Source organism: Ostrea edulis, chromosome 2, assembly GCF_947568905.1.
Source record: "Ostrea edulis chromosome 2, xbOstEdul1.1, whole genome shotgun sequence".
In the NCBI taxonomy this organism is placed as follows: domain Eukaryota; kingdom Metazoa; phylum Mollusca; class Bivalvia; order Ostreida; family Ostreidae; genus Ostrea; species Ostrea edulis.
In genome coordinates this window covers 55211602-55234733 of record NC_079165.1, presented here as the reverse complement: position 1 = coordinate 55234733, position 23132 = coordinate 55211602, and the positions used below count along the sequence as shown (strand labels likewise).

Sequence of the window (23132 nt, the reverse complement as noted above, 5' to 3'; positions counted from 1 at the left end):
TTTGAAGTAAAAACAAATTGAAAACACAATTACTTTTCATTGTGTGTTGCATGCTGTGGACCGCAAACCATTTTACATTCATGCTAAACACAATGACAACCTTTATCTAGTTTAATAACACTTGTTCTAATCATATGTAATGCAGTAAACACCCCTAGTAAAATTCCAGACGGTGTTTTGAAGACTTGAAACCGAGGTATTGTCTTCAGTATACGCAGACCTTTAATTCTTTATTATACCTTTTCCCTTCCCTAAGATCATTATTGACTATATCAAATTTGATTGTGTTGACGATGGTTCTGAAGAATGTCTTGGCCGTTTAAAAATGGTAAGGTAAGTCTTACACTGTTGCACCCTCTATATTCCTGAGTGAATATCGACGATCTATTTCAACAATTCAAAATTGAGTGGGTATTGCTGTTCCATTCACACCTACTTATCGTGTATAGTATCGGGGGAGGTGTAATCAGTTATGTAATATCGTCCTTCTGCGACACCGATCTCCGTCCCTCGCGGTCTGCACAAGTTCCTTCTTATTCACGATCGACGCGGTTCTTACTGTGTAGTTATTTCCTGTTTTACTGTGTCGCGCACATTTTGCTGTGTCGGGTGAAATTTTTACTGTGTCGGAACCGTACAGTCAAAAACTCTGATGACTCTCGAGTATAGATGAATGACGTGGCCCCCCCCCCTCTCTCTCTCTCTCTCTCTCTCTCTCTCTCTCTCTCTTAATTGTAAGTATTATTGGAGTGAATTGATACTGAATTATGCATGAATTAATGTGTCGCACGTGCAGCTGGCGGACACACGTGATATACGTATGTGTATATACATGTACAAGGAAGGTTTTCCCAAGTCTGTATGCATGGTATGTAACACCGATTTTATTTCACACTTTATGTAATACATTACACGTTGAAATTTTTAAAATACACCGAATCTGCAAATGTAGGCTTTTATTCACCTTTTAATTTTTGCGAAACCTACATTGTCAAATTCATATAGATTGCTTTGGCTTTTGTTTAAAGTCGCAAGGAGTAATTTCTGTGTTTCTTCCTCTTATACAAGGCAATCTTGTATTTTGATTATCATCTTATATACTTATCATATATATGAAACCCTTTGTAAACATGTACTGGCCTGGGTTTCTCGGGGGGGGGGGGGGGGGGGGGGGGGCTTAAGTGGAAACTTGCACTTAAGTCTGAGATTTTACTAAAATATTGACTGTTCAAGTAAAAGAAGACCCAGATTGAGATTTTTTTTTCTTTTTTAGAAATGCAGGCTTCATTATGTAACATTCTGAAAAAGGTGTTATCAGCAACTACTGTGAAATTCTAGTATATAGGTATTACATGTACATATAATGTATATTAATCTAATTCTTTTAAGAAAAAGTTTCCTAACTACGTCCCTGTGTATTTCAATGTATCTTTATACTTATGAATTAACTTTTGTCAATAAACCCGATATTCTTAATTTTTCCCATGATTATAGATATCAATGTTAAGACTTTTTGTAATAATTCATTAGGCCATGCCAATTTGTAATCTAGTTCGTCGGATTCACCGCTTCTATTTGTAACAAATCCAAATTATAATATTATCAAAAAATAATATCCGCCCGCGTGTTCAAAAATATCCGTAAATATTTTTTTTTTAGTTTTTACAACAAGCGCACAAATAACCTTGATGTATATGCTGACAAATGACAGAAGCGCGGGCTCTCGAGAAATTTCCTAACAGTGTAATACGGTTAATTTATTCATGATGTCTATCTTAATATGTACGATACTTCATAACACTGGATTGGAAGTTGTTCCTTATGCTGGAATCGAACTGGAAGCCGATGAAACTTTTGAAGCGCTATTTGATGCCACCATTTAGAGAACATTGATAGCATATGATTGATTGTTTGATTAGCCTATATATTGACTGAAGTCTCTCTTGAGAATATTTCACTCACATGAAGACGTTACCATTGCCGGTGAAGGAATGCAAAATTTAGGCCTATGATCAGCGCTTATGGCACTGAGGGATCTTTATCGTGCCAAACCTGCTGTGACAAGGATCTCAGTTTTTGCAGTCCTATCTGAAGGACCGCCCCATTTATTCGCCTCTTACAACAAGCAAGGGGTACTGATCAATGACTATTTTAAACCGGACCGACAGTTAACGACAAATTCACAAAAGGTTTGGTGATGTCATATCAAAATTCAAGAAAATGCTCAAAGCGATGCAATGGATATTGCATTTGCAATGAATGTCAAAACTGGATGTGTCCCTAGCAATATGCATATCTCTGAATCGAAATTTTAAATAAAATGCTTCAAAAAGACCTTATCAGTTAATGTTGCAAAGTACATGTATTAGGTATAAAGAAAATAAGTCTTTGAAACCTGAAATACTTCTCATTTATTGTAAACTATATCAACAAAGTTGAAAAATATTAAGTTTATGTGGTAAAGTAAAACTTATACGGTACCAATTTTGATGCACCAGATGCGCATTTCGACAAATAATGTCTCTTCAGTAATGCTCAACCGAAATGTTTGAAATCCGAAATAACTATGAAGTTTTAGAGCTAAATATAGCCAAAAACAGCGTGCCAAAAAAGTGGAGCCAAATTCGTCCAAGGATAAGAGCTATGCATGAGGGAGATAATCCTTAATTTTGAAATGAATTTCTAAATTTTATAACAGCAATTAAATATACATCCGTATTTTCGAGCTAGTAACGAAGTACTTAGCAACTGGGCTGTAGAGACCCTTGGGGACTAACAGTCCACCAGCAGAGGCCTCGACCCAGGGGTCATAATGTAAAACTTATACGGTACCAATTTTGATGCACCAGATGCGCATTTCGACAAATAATGTCTCTTCAGTGATGGTAAACAAATGATATCTGATGATTTTAGATCTTTATTTTTAGGCGCCCGCTTTTTAAAATCACACTTAATTCAATTAAAAATATTTATATTTCTTGTATTCGCTCGCCTAATAATTTTTATCTCCAAAATTAAAAATAATATTTGTAAAATAATTTCGTCCTCTCGCCTCACTTTTTTTGTTTGAAAATCCGAAGAACTATTTTACAAATTGGTTTGGCCTAAAGCTAATATGATGAATTGTTGACTTTTTTATCATCACAGTTTTTATGGTAAAGGTAAACCCGACAATGTGTGAAGTACTATTTATCAGTGACGTAACATCCCAATGTGACGTAGGTCATGGCGTGTAACAACTTTTTCAAATCTTGTAAAGTCTCAGGCAGTCAAGACCTGTTTCATTCTTGGTCCAAGAGTAGACACTATCTTATCAGTGTAAGATCAACCTTCCGCACAGTTTTAACTTTGATTATATTTCACAATGTATGCCCAGACGGACGAAAGGAAGGCATTTTTCGAAAAAGTGCACGAAGAAGCAAGGAATGCAAGAAAAAAGGGATGGGGAGCACTAAGTTTTCTTGTTAGACTCAAAGGGCAAATTTTAAAGAAATATCCTCTTCCAACAAGCATACCTAATATCCCAACTTCGAATATTCGAAAAGATGCTGTTTCCTCAGAGCTTTATCCAAATGATGCTCCTTCTGAGCTTATCCTGATTCAGATATATGGTGATGGGAATTGTTTATTCAGAACTCTCTCTTTTTTGTGTTTGGACATGAGGACAATTTTAAGGAAATGAGGGTACGAATTGTATTTGAACTTGTTTCAAACCTGAAGCGCTACACGAATGAAAACACTTTTGTGACCATGTCCACAAACAAAAGTTCACTTCAATATGTCTTTGAAAGTTCCCTGTCAGAAGAGTGTTTAATTACTGGTGATTTGATTGCTTCGTTACAAAAGGAAACAATAAAAACAACCCAGAACGGTTACTATTCAAGCCTTTTACATATGTTCGTAGCTTCCAACGTTTTGCAGAAACCAATCATGTCGACTTTCCCCGAGGTGCAAAACCCTGGTGTAAACAGACAAGATCATAATCAGCTTATTGTTCCTCTTGACCGTGCTGATGCTAAAGAATATCAGGATGCTATCCACATCATGTGGACTCAAACAATTGCTACAAAAAAATGGTTGGACACCTAATCATTTTGTTGCCTGTATTCACCAGCATGAGGAACCTCTTTCAAAGCGTTCGAGGTTATCCTTTGAGGATTCTGAACCTCATCGCTCATTTGAACCAAAACAATCACAAGATAGTCCTTCCCCACTCTTGGAGTCTAACACAAATGAGGAGTCTATTGAAACAGGTAAATTGGGGGAAATTGCAAACAAAGAAACAGACAAACATGTTAAGATTGCTTCCTTTATTGATTCTTCTTCAGAAGATGATATCTCAGAAATACCAGTTCAAAAGGCCCAGGTTGTACATGAAAAATGGCATACACCAGAGATCTTTAGTACCCCAAATCAGCCACGGAATATTTTCTTTCCAGCAAAAAAAGTTTGGTAAAAAGATGAGATCTTTCAATGTCTCCTGGTTTGATCGGTGGTCTTGGTTACATTATGAAGAAATCAAAGATGTTGTATTCTGTTTCCCTTGCATAAAATCATTTCATCAGAAGACTCCCAGTTGTCACAAGAAAGAAAAAGCTTTCATATCAAGTGGTTTTAAAAACTGGAAAAAAGCAACCACAAAATTCGCCTCACAAGAGAAAAGTGATTGCCATAAAGAGGCAATGGAAAGGGAGTTTACGATAAAGAAGGAGGTTAAAGATGTTGGAGAATGTCTTTCAAAGACGCACGAAGTCGAGAAGAAGTCTAACAGAGAGAATTTGCTTAAAATCACAAACATTTTGAAGTTTCTTGCTCGACAAGGAATTGCTCTTCGGGGTGACAAAGATGAGAAAAACTCGAACTTTGATCAACTTCTCATGCTAGAGGCTAAACGCGATCCCCAGCTTCAGGAATGGCTACAACGCAAGACAAATAGGTATGTTGCTCCAGATACACAAAATGAAATTTTGCAGGTTTTGCGACAAATTGTTGCTTTCATCAAATCGTCTGAATTCTTTTCAATAATGGCAGACGAAACACGAGATATTTCCAACAAAGAGCAACTTGTTTTATGCATTCGATGGGTTGATCAAAATTTTACCGTTCATGAAGATTTATTAGGGATGTACTGTCTTTCTGACATTGGGGCTAATTCAATAACCCTAGCAATTAAAGATGCCCTTTTGAGGTTCGATCTGCATATCAACAAAGTACGAGGCCAGTGTTATGACATGGCTGGTTCAAAGACAGGTGTTGCAACACAAATTCATGCACTTGAACCCAGAGCCCTTTACATACACTGTTATGGTCATGCTCTTAACCTAGCTTGCAGCGATTCTATTAAGGGATGTAAGTTGCTTAGAGACACCCTGGACATTGCAAAGGATATAACAAAGTTGATTAAAGAATCTCCTAGAGGAGAGATGATTTTCAATACATTAAAAAATGCCCAAAACCTAGAGAAAACGTCAGCTGGAATAAGGGTTTTGTGTCCCACAAGGTGGAAAATAAAAGCCGACACATTTTTGAGCATTTTGTCAAACTATGAAATTCTAAGAAATGTTTGGGATGAAAGCCTCAAATAAGTGCGTGAGTTAGAAATAAGAAACAGAATTAGGGGAGTGGCTGCTTATATGTGCAGGTTTGATTTCTTCTTTGGGTGTTTACTGAGTGAAAAACTTTTACGTTATAGTGATAATTTGGCAAGGGCTCTGCAGGTTCCAAATCTCTCGGCGAGTGATGGTAAAAAAAAAAAGAAAAAGGCATCAACGACAATGAGTGCTTTGCAAAGTCTCCGAGATGAGACAATCTTCACTCAGTTTTACGAGGAAGTTGTTGACAAAACAAAACAGATGAACATCGGTGATCCTGTTCTTCCTAGAAAACGCAAAATTCCTCGTAAACTTGATGATAGGACAGCATCACATACTTTTTCATCGTGTGCAGATATGTATAGGAAAGATTTCTACGAGGCATTAGATCTGCTTTTAGCTGGCATGAAATCTAGATTTGACCAACCAGGTTACAAAGCTTATGTTAATCTTGAAAACCTCGTAATTAAGGCTTGCACAGGTCAAACGTTTGAAGAAGAATTCAATTTTGTTACGACCCTATATATGATACAGATTTGAAGCCAAGGGATCTTCACTGCCAGCTTATAATGTTAAAGACTGTTTTCTCAAAAGACTTTACGCCAGATATACCAAGTGTGGTTGAATTTTTCAGACATTCAAATGAAAAAAGTCTGTTTGCCGAGATCCTCAAAATTCTCAAACTAATTTTGGTACTTCCTGCAACTAACGCTACCAGTGAGCGCTCATTCAGCGGCTTGAAAGGATTGAAAACATCACTGAGATCAACAATGAGCCAAATACGAACAAACAATTTGCTTTTATTGCAATGTTCATAAAAATGAGACTGATGAACTGAATCCAGAAAAAATAGTTGAGGAGTTCGTAAGTGAAAGTGAACTCAGACTGGCGATTTTTTGGAAAGTTTACCGAGTACTAAATACCTTATGACTCAGAAATGATTGATAACAAAATGATAAAGATATAAACAAAAAAAAAAGATTTTAAAAAATCCTTAACACCCCCCCCCCTAAAAAAAACCCCAACAAACCAAACAAACAAAAATCAAAGTTGAGGGGTTTTCTGGGAAACTAATTAGATTCTATGTACATGACGTACACCTCAATGCTTGCACACATTCAAGCAGTTATCTTTTTACTAATGGTTTTGTCGATATCAGTTTTTTGTCGTAAATTACTTTGTGGTGGTGCCCCCCCCCCCCCCCCCCCCCCTCAGTGAAAAAAATATTCCTTATATTTATTCATTTTAACATAGACAGTTATGAGGCTATGATTTTAAACATTAAGTCATATTGTACCCCCGTCCTAGTCCTAGTTGTCACAGATTAAACAAATCACAGGTTGCTTTCAAATTGATTTGAACTCTCTCTTTCTCTCTCCCTGCTCTGTGTTAATCAGACCTGACATTTTTTAATTTTCTTTAATTTTAACATACTTTTAGTGTGTGAGCGTGTGTGTGTGTGTGTGCGAGAGAGCGTGTGTGTATATGTGGTCGAGTGACGATCCACGTGAAGTGCGTCAATACAATCGTAACCGTCATTGTGCGTCAATAGTAACCATAATAAACGATGGGCGGTAAATCTAGTACTGCCGACTCTCGATGGTCCCGGATTGCGTTTCAAGTTTAAGAATTTATCTATATATCATTGGGGTTTTTTTTATTGTGTGGATCAATTTGGACATAAAGATTGTTCCCGAGAAGAATGAAGTTATTCTGTTGGTCGGTTTTGATATTATCTGTAATAGAGTGATCTTGGGTTAATAAATAAATTTTTCTATAGATATATGCTTCAATGTATTTTACTTTAGAAAACCCTAGATCCACTCCTTTATTTCTCTAGCCCTTACATGTCATATATAGGTGAACACATTTAATAGTCATTACCTTAAGGCATATGTCAAAGGTCTTGTAGTGTTCTTGAACTTCATTGGTTGTGTTTTGTGAAGATGCTTTTGGTTGGTTTTTATTGTTTTGGTTATTGGGTTTTACCGCCAAAATTGAGCATTCTTTGTCTAGTTTTGAGAGAGAACAGACTTGATTTTGACAGCAAATTTGAAAACATTGACTAAGACCTTCTACGAAGACTTTTCCTTCTTTTCTGGTAAGTAATTCATTACTAATTATCCTTATTGGTAAATGTCAATTAATACGTCCAGTCTATATATTTTTGCAGATTTAATGAGATTCCTTTTGCACTAAATATTAACTGAGAGAAAGGCTAGATCTAGAAAGAATGATAGTTTTGCTTAAAGCTCTGATTTCATGAATCAATTGCTTATATTTAGAGTAAATTGGTGAAGCTATCAAGTTACTCTTTATTTTATAATCAGAATATTTGATTAACTTGTTCAGAGTGAGCAATTGAATCTAACTTTAATAAATAGTATTTTTATACTATTATATGTAAATTACAGAGTTCATGTACATATCCACATAGATAAATATACCCTGTACATGTATGTGGAAGCCTCTTCCCATAGAATGGTAAATATATGATTCAAGTTTTAATGATATGTATTTTTATGACTATGGGAGAAATCTGTTCATACCAGTATATGTAACTTTAAGAGTTGTCTCCCTTTATTGTGATTTTGAGATAAGTAATACATTTATCTTGATGGAAATTACATTCATTAATCATATAAGTAATATTGTCAATTATTAATTAATGCATTCCGTGATATCATATTATTGTTATTTTACCTGTATTGCAGGGCTGTAAAAATATGTGGGTGTGAGATATCCTTCACTGTGATATTAAATTCCCTGAACCCATACAGGAGTTGCTTATTATGGAACTACAAACCTGTTACATATCTATAAACCATCGATCGCAATCCAAGACCATCGGGAGTCGGGAGTACACTATATAGGCCTACATGTATATTTTGGAATAATTAAAACTGTGAAAAAGAAGAAATATTTCTAGTAAAACAAAGATTTATTCAACATCGTTTTTTTCTTTTAATTTTTTCCCCTAAGTATCTTTATAAATCATGCATTGAATGAAAAGTGTCCGTTTTCGGTTTTTGTATTTACAACACAGTACTAGATTTACCGCTTTTGAGTAGTTGACATTTCAAGTTTAAGAATTTATACTTATTATTATTGGGTTTTTTTAATTGTGTGAATCAATTTGGACATAAAGATTGTTCCCGAGAAGTATGAAGTAATTCTGTTGGCCGGTTTTAATATTATCTTTAAAACATCGCAATCCGGGACCGTCGGGAGTCGGCAGTACTAGATTTACCGCCCACCATAATAAACCACGGGTTCAGTATTCATTTACTTTCGATTTTAACGTTGATGAAAAATGGGCAATATATTTTCGACAAGCTGTTGTAGGCCTAATAATCATGATAAATATAAGGATTTAACGGACCAGTCGAGGGAAAGTGATAATGGAGAGGCAAATGAGGACGACGGAATTACTACAAACACTGAATATACCCATCTGGTAGGCATAATAAGCTGCGAACCCCAAGCTACAGGCGCTTGGGCTTCAAACAAACTTTATTTACAATATGTACATGTACACACTATACAAGCATCTGTGATGCATATACATGTACAGGCCTAATCCTGTTATTAGCACCGCGGTGCTAATAATATTTGACGTTTTTTTTACGTAACGTCAGAAGCGTTAAAAGTTGTAAATATATCAATAATATTGATGATTCGTAATGAAATTTCTGTTTAAAATAAAATCCACAGAAAATTCAAAATTTTATTTTTTTTTTATTCCTATTTGAAATAAATGGTCACCCCATACTAAAAATGGCACGTTTTTATCTGTGGAATGGCCAAAACTAATTCGCACCACGGTGCTGATAACAGGAGTATATATAGAGAGATGATGTTTCAAAAATCAAGATTATAAGCTCCACGAAGGGAAGTATTCCCGGGAAAAGGGTTTCTTTGGGGGAGTTCATCAGAAAAATGGGGCTTGGAGATTTTTGGGGGTTATCACTGTAAAAATGGCACGTTTTCATCTGTGGAATGGCCAAAACTAATTCGCACCGAGGTGCTAATAACAGGAGTATATATAGAGAGACGACATTCATATAAATACCTCAAAACTAATTTGCATCGCGGTGCTAATAACAGGAGTATATATAGAGAGACAACATTCATATAAATACCTCAAAACTTATTCGCACCGCGGTGCTAATAACAGGAGTATATATAGAGAGACGATGTTTCAAAAGAAGTGATGAAGAAAATGTACTTTTTCTTGTGAGCTTCAAATGTACAAAACCCATATGTAAACACGTAGTAGACGGTCATGCTTTGCGACTCATTCAATAGAATGCCTTCCATCAAAGGTACAGGTAGTGTATAGGACTGTTTACAGCCATTTAAAAGGACTTTTAATTCACAACATGTATTGCAACACATTCAAAGTCCGTGCAGAAATGAGAACATGGAAATGAAAATTTGAAATACATTGACATGAAGACAGATGATTAATGGTCCTGTATGCAATAAATGGTATAATTAAAATGTACACAAATGCATTTCTCCTGTACATGAACTCCAAATACACTGCCCTTTGTTAACAATGAAAAAGACATGGACCTTAACATGATTTTGAATCTATTGTTTTCATTAACAAATACTTCATTTATTCCGTTACTAAAGGACATGCAATTTATGGCAAAGCCCTCCTCCACCACCCCCCCCCCCCCCCTCCCATTCCTGTTTGAATAAAATGAAAATATGCATTACTGTTCATCTTAATACATGGCAATTATTCAGTTGTGACATTAATTTTAAGAGAAACATTTCTTGTCTATAACGGAATAAAGTGCAAATATGCATTAAAGTTCATCTTGAATTTATATTCCGTTATCAAATAAACTGTACAGAAACATTTCTTTTTGTTTATAACGGAGTAAAATGCAAATATGCAATACTGTTCACCTTAATACATGTGATTTATTCCGTTATCAAATTAATTTGAAGAGAAACATTTCCTCTTGTCTTTAACAGAATAAAGTGGAAATATGCATTAGTGTTCATTTTAATATATGGCATTTATTCCGTTATCAAATCTACTCTACAGAAACATTACTTTGCATGGTCTATAACGGACTAAAATGCAAATACTCATTACTGTTCATCTAAATACATGGCATTTATTCCGTTATGAAATTAAGTCTAAAGATACTTTCTTCTTGTCTATAACGGAATAAATGGTACTCTCCTGCAAGCCAAATTTTAGTTTCTAAGGTTACATTTATTCCGTTATAAGTTTCATTGAGAATAAGGTAATTTCTAAAAATATAACTAGAGAGTGCATCGGAACAAATGGAAGAAAAAAAAGAAGCTTAATTCTCATTGAAACACAATAAATAAAGTTTATATATATTTACGTCAATAACGTCAAATATTATTAGCACCGCGGTGCTAATAACAGGATAATGCCCATGTACATCTTAACACGATTATGCTGTTGAAAAGCCTAAAAATATGTTCTGATTTATTTCACTGAAATAGCAAAAGGAAGACTATGAGCTACTAAATAACTGAATAAGTGAATAAGGTGTGTTCAGAGCACAGGAGTTTGAAATTTTGAATTTTTATAAATAAAGTAAATAAAATGCACTTGATTGACCAAGCCATGAGCTATGCATAATTCATTGTTTAATACGATCTTCTACACAGAGTGTGTTTATTGAATCTAAAATATCACAATTTATACTAGTTCTTGGGTATTCTCTTTAGAGAAGTCGAGAGGCATAGCCTTCATCGACTTCTCTTTGCAAGCATTCATATTTTGATTCTGCAAAACATGTAAATGCCGGCGTCAGTGACGATTGATTGATTGTATCTTGCTTAACGTCTCGCTCGAGAATTTTTCACTCATGGAGACGTCACCAAGACCGTTGAAGGGCTTCAAATTTAGACCTATGCTCGGCGCTCACGGCCATCGACCAGTGAGAGCTCCTTAGCGTGCCACACCTACTGTGACACGGGACATCCGTTTTTAAGGTCATCTTCGAGGACCCGTGATATTCACACCTGATGTCGAGTGTTTGGTGATGGCACTATCTCTACCCGTTGTAACGACTTGGGTCTGTCACGGCCGGGATTCGAACCCCAGCCTACCGCATGCAGGGCAAATGTTCTAACCTCTCAGCCACCAAGGCAGTTGATGCTTCGACCGAGCGTTCGACTCAGATGTGCCAGGATTTACGCAATGGATAAGTTGTTTTCAAATATTTAACAGTAATGCACAAAACCATCACCAGGAAATCAACACTTACTTGCTTTTAATCCATTTTCAACCTGTCCCCTGTCCCGGGTTTACGATAACTGGTCTGTCACAATAGGGGACCAGTTAAGAGAAAAGTAGGCTGACGTAATCAGAGTTGTGATTTAAACCCGGGACAGGAGACATATTGAAAATGGATTAAAAGCAAGTAAGAGCAGAGCTGTGGAAAGCTGCCGGTCATACCGGCTTAATTTGGCCGTGACCGACATAAGTTGGTTAAATGTCGGACCGCATGACCGATGTTGTTTGCACCGCCCGCATTAAGAAAATCACAAATTGCCACCGCATAAACAGTCTTTTATCCAGAGTTGTCGTTTCTTATGCATCGGTAATCCTCGGATGACTTCACTACGCAATGCTTTAGGCCTATACAATGTATGAGGTGGAGCCACTCGAGGATCTCCAAATGAAACTTTTGTCTGGTTCCCTGGCTCACTAACAACGACGCATAGTAGGGACAGGGGACCAGGCAAACTAAACCGTGCGAAAGTATGGCGTCGTGGCCGATCAAATTCAAGTGAGTGTGAATCAGAGTGTGCAGCAAGATTTTGATGAGAATGAAAGAATGGTGAGAGAGGTTGTGAGAGAATTAGAAATTTGAAAACTAGTGTAAGACATGTTATAATAAACTTCTAAAACCTGCGATATGTGTGTTACTTCAGTTTTATGAATTATGTTAATTTTAACTCTTAATATTCGGACAGGCTTAAATCTGTTCGGACAGGCAAAGTTGATAAACATGTCTGTCCGAATGACAGGCTTCTGAAAAAAAAATTCCACAGCTCTGAAGAGTTGATTTCCTTGTGACAGTTTTGTGCATTACTGATAAATGTTTGAAAACAACTTGTCTATTGCATAAATACAGGCACATCTGAGTCGAAAGGTTGGTCGAAGCATAAACTGACTCCGGCATTTACACATTTTCCAGAATCAAAACATGAATGCTTGCGAAGAGAAGTTGATGAAGGCTATATGCCTCTCGACTTCTCTAAAGAGGATAGTTCTGGGGTTCAGATTTAAGACAAATCGTTTTGAAGAACTTGTAGCTTTTTCTTCAAGGATTTAGATAAGCTTTCATACCATGCAGAAGAGCAATAGTCAAAGTAGCACTGAATAAGTGCAGAAGCTAATGTTAACCTTCACCTTTTATTCAACCACTTTCCATTTCTATAAAGAAACTTAAGCCTGGAGTTGACCTTGGACACAATCTCATCCACTATATGACATTTTAAAAATTTGTCAATTATTTGATGTACTCACTAGATTTAATAACATGATCGTGACATTTAACCTCAAACTGATCTTCATTTTTTAATTTGCAACTAAGACCAAAAAGAATAGACTCTGTTTTTTCAAGATGGAGAGATAACTTGTTATCTATAAGCCACTCCGAACATCTCTCTTAACACTTTAACAAGCTTATCAGAGATCGCATTTGGGTCTCTGTGTGAGTACAGGATGGCACTGTCATCTGCATATAGGATATTGAAGCCTACAGTCTGCATCTATACTGATACACATATCGTTTACGTAACATAAAAACAATAAAGGACCCAATATGCTCCCTTGTTGCACACCACAAGTTAATATCCTGTCTTTGAAAGAACACCTCCACATCCTACCACCTGAGACCTGCCGGTTAAATAAGATCCTGTGATACAAAAGCTGTGTACGCGATGCCCACCATTTTTGTTTATGTCATAGATAAAATTACCAATGATTACAGAGCTTTAGGTTGTCTGCAAAAATGTTTACTATCGGTAAAGTTTATTTGCAAACATTGTTACCACTGTCGTACCAATGGTTAAAAATCTTGCTGATGGTAACTTTTGTCAACCAACAGTAGTATTCTGCACACACCCACTGTTGACATCACAATGGAATGCCAATTTGTTCAATTACATTGATTGTTTCAGTTATTTGACTGACAAGAATTGGGAACTGTATTAAGAAATGGGATACCTTTAAAAGATCAAATATAACTGTGACATCAAAATAATTGGGATCTGCAGTGTAACCGTATAGATACTATGATACAGATAGATTTAATGTAAATATTAATATAAGAGTTAATGTTTATTTTTTGACATCTGCTCTGCTAATGATATGAAATAAAGAACAAAACAAATTCACATTATTCAAATCTGTTCGCACACCATTACATATTATCAGTACAAATTCAACAGATCATTTAATATTCATTGTGGATTTCTTGATGTATGCTGATATACTGCCAAAGGTGTATGCAGAGTGATTGCATGAATAACTTAATAGGCAACACCAAACAAATATATTTAAAAGAAACACACATCATTTTGTATGAAGAATACAGCGAAACATTCCAGTAGTATTGTCCACTGTTTTAATTTGATCAATAATGGGACCCCTTCATTGATTCTTATTTGTGATCTGCTGCAGACAATCACAATTTAATTCTTATTTGTGATCTGCTGCAGACAATCACAATTTAATTCTTATTTGTGATCTGCTGCAGACAATCACAATTTAATGACTTGATTCCATGACAAATGTATCAATTTGTGCATGCATTATGCTGCACTACTGTTGACAGTATGCTTTACTAGTATTTAGTTCCTGTGGGGATCTGGGTTAGAATAGGTCCTCAGTACCCCCTGCTTGTTGTAATAGGCGACTAAATGGGGTGGTTCTTTGGATGAGACCGCATAAGCCGAGGTTCGGTGTAGCACGATAAAGATCCCTCCCTGCTCAAAGGCCGAGCATAGGCCTAAATTTTGCAGCCCTTCACCAACAATGGTGACATCTCCATATGAGTAAAACATTCTCAAGAGGGACGTTAAACAATAATCAATCAATCACTAGTATTTAGAAATTACAGTGCTTTCCAATAGTATTTATGTTGCTTTCATACCATAATATTTTATTCGTCCTTTTTTTTTTAAGAAGAATATACTTGACAACAATCCACATATTGTCTTCTCTAAAGTTTAATATTCACTAAAATGTATTTTTTTTTCATTTTACAAGTGTTAAAATTAACTTGCTTGTTCAATCATACAAGTTTCTTTTAATAGAAATAAATTTCAAGAACGTGGCAATAGCAAATTCATATTAGTTAATTCTTCTGAAGATGCTCATTTCTTTGAAATGAATATTTGTTTAAAGTATAAGATATAAATTCCTATCAAAAAGCATATTTATTCACATTTTTAAGTTATACTAGCTCCCATTTTTGGTGTCAAAATTTTTTGTAAGAAAATTGTGATTTACTATTTTAATGACAGAAAAAAATCAGGTTTATGATTTTTTGTTATTTATATTTGTGTTAGAAAACCTATCCTAGAGGCTCTGAATGAAGTACATTATTGCCTTCCCGTACACAAATTGATTTCTATATAATGCTATATATTCAATAGAACAGAAATCTTTATTTTGATACTAGATACAATCTTAAACTTCATTTTGATTTTATCAATGACTTTGGTTAAAGTTACATACAAAACTTTTTGACCCCGTGACCTTGACCTTGGAGTTGAACAATACGTGATAGAGCTTTGATATTTCACATGAGTGTTCCATGTGACAAGACCTTTCCGTGGGTACCAACATTTTTGACTCTGTGACCTTTAACCTTGCAAATAACTTTTGAACAATAAGTGATAGAGCTTTGATATTTCACATGAGTATTCCTTGTGACAAGACCTTTCCGTGGGTACCAACATTTTTGACCCCTTGACCTTGGAGTTTGACCTACTTTTTGATAACTTTAACCTTGCTGATAACTTTTGAACAATAAGTGATAGAGCTTTGATATTTCACATGAGTATTCCTTGTGTTAAGACCTTTCCGTGGGTACCAACGTTTTTGACCCCGTGACCTTGACCTTGGAGTTTGACCTACTTTTTGAAAACTTTAACCTTGCTAATAACTTTTGAACAATAAGTGATAGAGCTTTGATATTTCACATGAGTGTTCCTTGTGGCAAGACCTTTCCGTTGGTATTAAACCTTTTGACCTTGACATTTAACTTACTTTTAATTTTTTTTTTACATTGGTCATAACTTCTAAATGGTAAATATTAGAGCTTTCATATTATACATGAGCATTTCTTTTGACAAGATCTTTCTGCTGGTACCAAGATATTTGCCCTTATGACCTTGGCCATCTTTGGAATTGGCCATTATCGGGGGCATATGTGTTTCACAAACACATCTTGTTTTTTTTTTTTTTTACATTGGTCATAAACTTCTAAATGGTAAATATTAGAGTTTTCTTATTGTACATGAGCATTTCTTTTGACAAGATCTTTCTACTGCTACCAAGATATTTGCCCATGTGACCTTGGCCATCTTCGGAATTGTCCATTATCGGAGGCATTTGTGTTTCACAAACACATCTTGTTTAAAATTTTATTGTTCTCATAAAGTGCATTTCTTATTAAATGTCAAGAATTTTTATCATGAATGAAACTAGATATCAGATTTAACCAATTTTTATTTTCTGTTGAAGGCAGAAGAAACAATTGAGCCAGTTGTGAATTCACTCGTAACAGCAGTAGCTGAAGTGAGAATTTCTGTAGAAGAACAATTTCTAGATTTCCCTTTTTTGAAGGATGAGAAAACGATATCTTACATCAAAACATCCAAAACAATGTTTATTATGAGAGGAGTTCCTGGGTCAGGGAAATCAACGATTGCCAGAGCCCTACAGCAGGTGTATCCCTCCGCTGTGATATGTAGTGCTGATAACTACTTCATGAAGGAAAATGAGTACAACTACAGAGCAGACGATTTAGGAAGTGCCCATAAATTCTGCCAGGAAAAAGCAGTAGAAGCAGTTAAAAATGACACCAATGTCATTGTCATTGACAATACCAATGTAAAACGATGGGAAATGAAATTTTACTTAGATCTAGCCAGGCAGCAACTTTACCGTGTTGTCCTCGTACAGCCGCACACTGACTGGAAAGATGATCCAAAGGTTCTATCATCTCGGAACAGTCATGATGTTGATGAAACCACCATAAGAAAAAAGATCAAGGCTTTCGAAGAATATGTTCCATTTTACTATGCCTGGTTTTTAAACAAGGAAAATAGTGCTATGGTTTATAACAAGTGTTATGAAACCCTGACACACTGTGTTGAGAATGTTCCAAACTTTTGTTCATTTGTCCTCGGAAATGGTAATAAAAATTATCAAACAATACTACATTTTATTCAAAAAGTGTATACACATGTCTTTGTATGTAGAACTACACAATATAGCTGTATCTATACACATATGAAATACAATATGTTTAAATGTCCATTTAAACTTTTAAAAAAATTATGGATTTAAATTATAATTTACATGCTTACTTTTATTCATAGATGTACAATATGCACTGCAAATACTGTCACTATCATTTGACCATTTATTGTGCTTTTACCATACATGATTCTGCTGACTAAGTAGGTCATATTTTTTATTTAAGGAAGGAACATGGTTTTACATATTTTGATCAAGTATTTCATATTTAAATTAGAAACAGGAAACCGTCTTAAAATTCACTATAAATAAACACACACACTTCTTACCGCGATTTCTGTTGATGACATATACTTTTATATATAATTTTAATGCAATAATCAATAATACGGGCATCCAGTTAAATGTTTACTGTTACTATGTCATAATTAATGTCATCTAAATGATTTACCCCTTCCCCTGGTTATTATCAGGTTAAAGACTAGTGTTTACTGTTACTGTGTCATAATTAATGTCATCTAAATGATTTACCCCTTGCCCCGGTTATTAATGTCATCTAAATAATTTACCCCTTCCCCCAGTTATTTATTCATGTCACTGTATTGTTGGAAATTTTGCTTCCTTACATTTTGTAAACAAACGTAAAATTGACGTTTTATGTGTTACATCACAAACGATGTAGGAAAACGGTGTAATAATTAAAATAATTCATGTAATAGGTGATATCCACAGGATAAAGGAGTAAACATAAGATATGTATATATATATATATATTGTGCTTTTATAAAAATCACTTTTATAAAAAAAGAAAGCACAATTGCATGTGTGTGTGTGTGTATATATATATATATATATATATATATATATATATATATATATTTGAAAAAACTTCTAAACACTTTCTTGATATCTTGATATATATATTTACTAGACTTTGCTGATAAAGTAAGCAAATAATTAAATGGTTAAAACTTTAACAAACTCTTAACATTTCTTTTCCTTCCAGTATGCAGTACCAGAAAATTTCTTGAATACTTCAAACTTGTGGAGATTCCTGATACAGTTTACCACTGTACATCCAAGTTTTTAGGTGGCCCCAAAAGTGACATCATGGGAAGATTAGACTATCACAATAGCAAACATGTGCAAGCGGCTTATGGTAAAAGCTTCCCTATCTTGATGACTGGAATGATTGTGACATCATCTGTTGTGGCTGTTCGAATAAAATTACCCTCTGAGGAAAGTCTGCAGTTGATTGACAAACCAGAGGAGAATTCAGATGGCTGGTTTAAAAGTAAAGTCCGTCATCAAAAGGGAAGTAGCGCACATTTGACAATTGCCACAGCTGATGGAGTCCCTGCTAAATACAGCAATTCAGATTTACTGGCAATTTGTGAAATGGAAAAGACTGGCTCAGTGAGTGCACCACCCCATAAACTGAGTTTTGGAGTCGTCAACTTTTGGGATAGATATTACTGTTCAATAAGTTTTGATGAACATGTGGAAATGAATTCTCTCTTTTGTGGATCATAACAGTAGACAAACATCTTTTACTTGTCAAATTTTATTTTTATGTCCCCCTTGAAAAAAGGGGGCATATTAGTTTGCACGTGTGTGTCGGTTGGTTGGCCAGTCAGTATGTCAGTTAGTTGTTGTCCACTCATTATCATAGGAACCCTTTGCTTGACAGCCACCAATCTTGTTTTACTGGTTTCCCCTACACAGTAGATGACCCTTATTAATTTTTAGGTCAATCTACTTTGGACATACATGTAGTAAGTTATTGTCTGTTCAATATCTCGAGAACCCTGTCCTTGACAAACATCAAGCTTGGTACACAGGTTCTTTTTAAGGAGTAGGTAATCCGTTTTGATATTTGGTCAAAGGTCAAACTACTCTGGACATAAGAAAATATTGTAGGCTCAATATCATGTAAACCCTTGGCATAACAGACATCAAACTTGGTACACTTTTTCTACCTAAGGAATAGATAACCTATTGATTTTGAGGTCACAAGTTCAAAGGTAAAACTATCCTATTGATTTTGAGTTCACAAGTTCAAAGGTAAAACTATTCTGGACATAGAATGTATTATGAACTTGATATCTTGAGAATCCTTTGCTTGACAGGCATCAGACTTGGTACAATGGTACATCCTAAGGAGTAGATGACCCCTGTTGATTTTTGGTACTCTGATATCCCCCAAAGGTTTTCAAGTCACAAGACACATGCTTCAAATGACTGGTTATTTTGAAAGGTATGCTTAGTATCTTGAGAATTCGTATCATATTGTTTTGTAAATTTTTCAGGTTGTTTGGATTGTATATTATTTAACGTCCCTCGAGAGAATTTTTCTCTCATATTGGAAAGAAGAAAGATAAAAAATACAGTCAAACTTAGAATTGTGGTTGTCCTTAGTGAGCAATCTAATTAAAATCAGACTTCTTAGATCTGCACCGTATACTCTGTGATTCTAATTAGATTGCCTAATGAGTTGATAGATAACCCATATTTTTCATTATTACTGGTATTCTAAATCTAAATTGATTTTTTTCAATGTTTCTAAAACAATTTTTGTTGTTTTATTCTTTAGTTTTATCAGGAGAATACATTTATTTCAATTGCTCTGTAATGAATGTTATATAAGTAAATTTAGTCTTGAAAATTTGATATCTTACATATAACCTTATTGAAGAATTTTTTAAAAGAGACTATCTATGCCCTGTTGAATGTGATAAAGTGTTCTAGCACACTTCTGTGTACTGTTGAATGAGATACAGTGACTATTTATGTCCTGTTGAATGTGATAAAGTGTTCTAGCACACTTCTATGTCCTGTTGAATGAGATGAAGTGTTTTAGCATACTTCTATGTCCTGTTGAATGTGATAAAGTGTTCTAGCACACTTCTTTGTCCTGTTGAATGAGATAAAGTGACTATTTATGTCCTGTTGAATGTGATAAGTGTTCTAGCACACTTCTGTTTTTCAGTGTGGGATACAGAACTTTTTAATAACACAATCTATTACTGTATTTTAATACTACTAGTATGGAATTTTTTTTTATACTTGTATTTGTGTTCCAGCTATTATCCTTGAATGCAGTTTTTAGTATTTTGTTGATAATTTTCTTTTTTTTCTTTTTAGTAGTGATGGAATGCTTAACATTTCCAATTCAATCTAATTAATTGTACACCAAAAGTTACTTTTATTACATGTTTACATTATTACCTTTGTAAATGTGATAAAGTATGGAGAGGACATTTTAGTTTTTATTATTGACTGAACTGTCAGATCATTCATTGACATTTATTTATTGTTTACTTCTGTATTTATCTTTAGCCCAGAAAAAACCACAAACCCATGCAAGGAAAGATTTTACTTTGAGTTTGATTCATTTTGATTTGGTATTAGTTGTGTGGCATGTGTTTCATTGGAAAAATAGTCCTCTTCCTCTTTTTTTGAAGTCACGATTTGTGGTGCCAAAACCCAGAACAAATAAATACGGATAACGCCAACTCAACTAGGCTACAGCTTATCTTTGGAGTGACCTTCCAGATGACATAAAGAAGTCAACATCTCTTATTTTACACCCTCCACCCCTCAGATCCACTAAAACTTTAAGGGTAACAATTGGATCCTCCTGTCCCGACAATATGCACATCTGCAAATGGCATTGAAGTATTGTACAAAATTTCAAGTCTATTGGATAAGCCATATAGGAGGAGAGGCGTTCACAAGCTTTTTAACATCCTCCACCCCTCTTAAATCCACTGCAACTTACAGGAAAATAATTGGATCCTGGCATCCCGACAATATGGACATCTACAAATGTCAATGAAGCATTGCACAAAGTTTCAAATCTATCGGATAAGCCATATACAGGAGAAATGTTCACAAGCTATTTTACATCCTCCACCTCTCTTAGTTCCACTATGACTTAGGAAAATAATTAGTTTCTCCCGTCCCGACAATAGGCACATCTACAAAATGGTAATGAAGTATTGTACAAAGTTTCAATAGAGTCTATCCGATAAGCCATATAGGAGAAGCGTTCACAAGATTTTGTAACAGACAGAAAGTACAAAAACAACATGTCTCCCCCTGGAAAAGGGGAGACATGATTACCTTTTTATATTCTAACATGTATAAACTGTGTAAACTGTTACTGTTTTAATTATCACCCCCCACCCCACAAAAAAAAACACCCCAAAAAACAATCAACAAAAACTTTTAGCTACCGGTCTTAATCATAGTGTTTTATTTTGATATAATTTCACAGATCTTTTAAAAGTCATACTGTTATTTAATATCATTTAATTGTGTTTTATTGTTTTATTCCTCTTCTTGCCCTTGTAAAATGCATTAGAATAATTTGTTTTATATAAGGCGCTATATAAATTTTATTATGAAATAATCTACTGGCTGACTATGTTTTATACGCCCGTCATTGGACGTATTACATGTGTATGTTATCGTGCTGTCCGTAAATCCGAGGTCAAACAGTTTTCCAAATGTTTCGTTATGGATACAGGTATTACCCTGAAATTTTGTTACAGCCTCCCTATCAGAAAAATGCATAATCAGTTCGCATTTCAACTTAATGACCATGACCTACTTTAATGTTAAAAGTAGGTCAATTAGTTTCCTAGACTTTTTCTCATTGTAGATATTGCACCGACATTTTGTCACAACCTCACTCTCAGAGAAATACATAATCAGTTCACATGTCAGATGGATTGATTCACCATACCCTACTTTAAGGCTTTTCTATGCAGAATGTGTGTGGTATCAATTAAAACTGCATAATGTGCTTTCAGGTTGAATTTCACTATCCAACGGCGTATGTTGTACCGTTTGTGGTACTCTTGCTCTTAAAAGCTAAACATGTGCGTACAGTTTGATAAAAGTTGCTTGATTTCGTACACAAGGCCGAATCAATGAACATACATGTTCTCTACTCTGTGTCTTTTTCATGTCCATATTAGCTAGTCGTGAGGATTTAATGACGTATGGACCGAATTGTATAAAACGCCGATTTGGAATTAATTAAAGGACAATTTAGTTATATATCTTTTTAAAACGACTATGTGATGTTGCCTATTTACCCTCCTACGTTTTCTGGATTCCTTATTCCACGGATCCTCCCGCTTGTTTAAAAAAATCTGCTAAAGTCGACTACCCCTGCATGGAGATAAATATCTCGCAGTGGACAGCACAAAAAATAGCAGTCAAAATTCCAACGAATTTCATGTCCAGCCAAACATGCGCTCTATTCTTCACAATGAGTCATGTCGATGAGAGGTCGTACAACGTAACTGTATGGGTTTTACATATCCACCAGAAAGCATTACAACCTCTGGAACATATGCATGCTCTATTTATTATGTGTTAATCTATGAAAGGGAGAGAGATTTGCTGTTTCTATACTAGAATTTTGACTAGTTCGTTTGCGGTTTACTTCGTTTTATTCAGAGAGATTCGTTTTGTTAAAACAGGCTATCGTGCAAATATTATTCAGTGAACGTGCATTAATTTCCAAGAGATCCGACTGCTTAAAATAGGCTATCAAACCAATAATGATCAGTGGTGTGCAAACGGGATGATTTCACTTTCTCCATCGTCAACTTCCCATATTTATGTAGCATTATTCCATTATCACCTGCATATGGTGTGTATATATCTTAACTGAATCGATTCGCAAGAGCTTGTTCTGCGTATGATTAGTTTTTAAATCGAGACAGCTACTGACAAACAAGTTGATGGTGCAGGGATTTCAACAGTCTCGTTTAAAGTCAGCATTTCGCAAATTCTATGGTCGTTATAACGATCTAGCTTGCCAATACAACCTATCATTGTGTCAAATGCTGTCTGACGTGTTTCATACCGATTGTTGGGCCGTTCTTGGCACACTGATTTTGACAACGGATAACTCCGTTTACCTAATCAAGATATAGGACTCACGGCGGGTGTGACCAGTCGACAGGGGATGCTTACTCCTTCTAGGCACCTGATCCCACCTCTGGTACATGTATATCCAG

The 23132-nt window shown here is 35.2% G+C and overlaps 1 protein-coding gene across 3 annotated transcripts; it reads left to right on the top strand.

Annotated features, from left to right (window-relative positions):
• Positions 1-275: 275 nt before the first annotated feature.
• On the top strand, positions 276-20614 carry LOC125680717 (2',3'-cyclic-nucleotide 3'-phosphodiesterase-like). 3 transcript variants are annotated; one of them, XM_048920440.2, is made up of 3 exons: positions 276-328; positions 16357-17029; positions 18101-20614. In XM_048920440.2, the coding sequence occupies exons 1-3, from the start codon at positions 326-328 to the stop codon at positions 18625-18627; spliced, it is 1203 nt and encodes a 400-aa protein (XP_048776397.2). In that variant the 5' UTR covers positions 276-325; the 3' UTR covers positions 18628-20614. The 3 variants fall into 3 exon arrangements, with proteins under 3 accessions (XP_048776397.2, XP_048776396.2, XP_048776395.2); XM_048920439.2 differs by lacking the exon at positions 276-328 and adding an exon at positions 737-868; XM_048920438.2 differs by lacking the exon at positions 276-328 and adding an exon at positions 8557-9048.
• The last annotated feature ends 2518 nt before the right edge of the window (positions 20615-23132 follow it).

What these genes read in the sequence shown, in the direction of transcription:
- LOC125680717 (XM_048920438.2), top strand. Translation starts at nt 8,905, where the DNA reads ATGGGCAATATATTTTCGACAAGCTGTTGTAGGCCTAATAATCATGAT. An exon ending in ACACTGAATATACCCATCTG is followed by an intron (nt 9,049 to 16,356) that starts GTAGGCATAATA and finishes TTTCTGTTGAAG; the next exon opens with GCAGAAGAAACAATTGAGCC. An exon ending in TTCATTTGTCCTCGGAAATG is followed by an intron (nt 17,030 to 18,100) that starts GTAATAAAAATT and finishes TTTTCCTTCCAG; the next exon opens with TATGCAGTACCAGAAAATTT.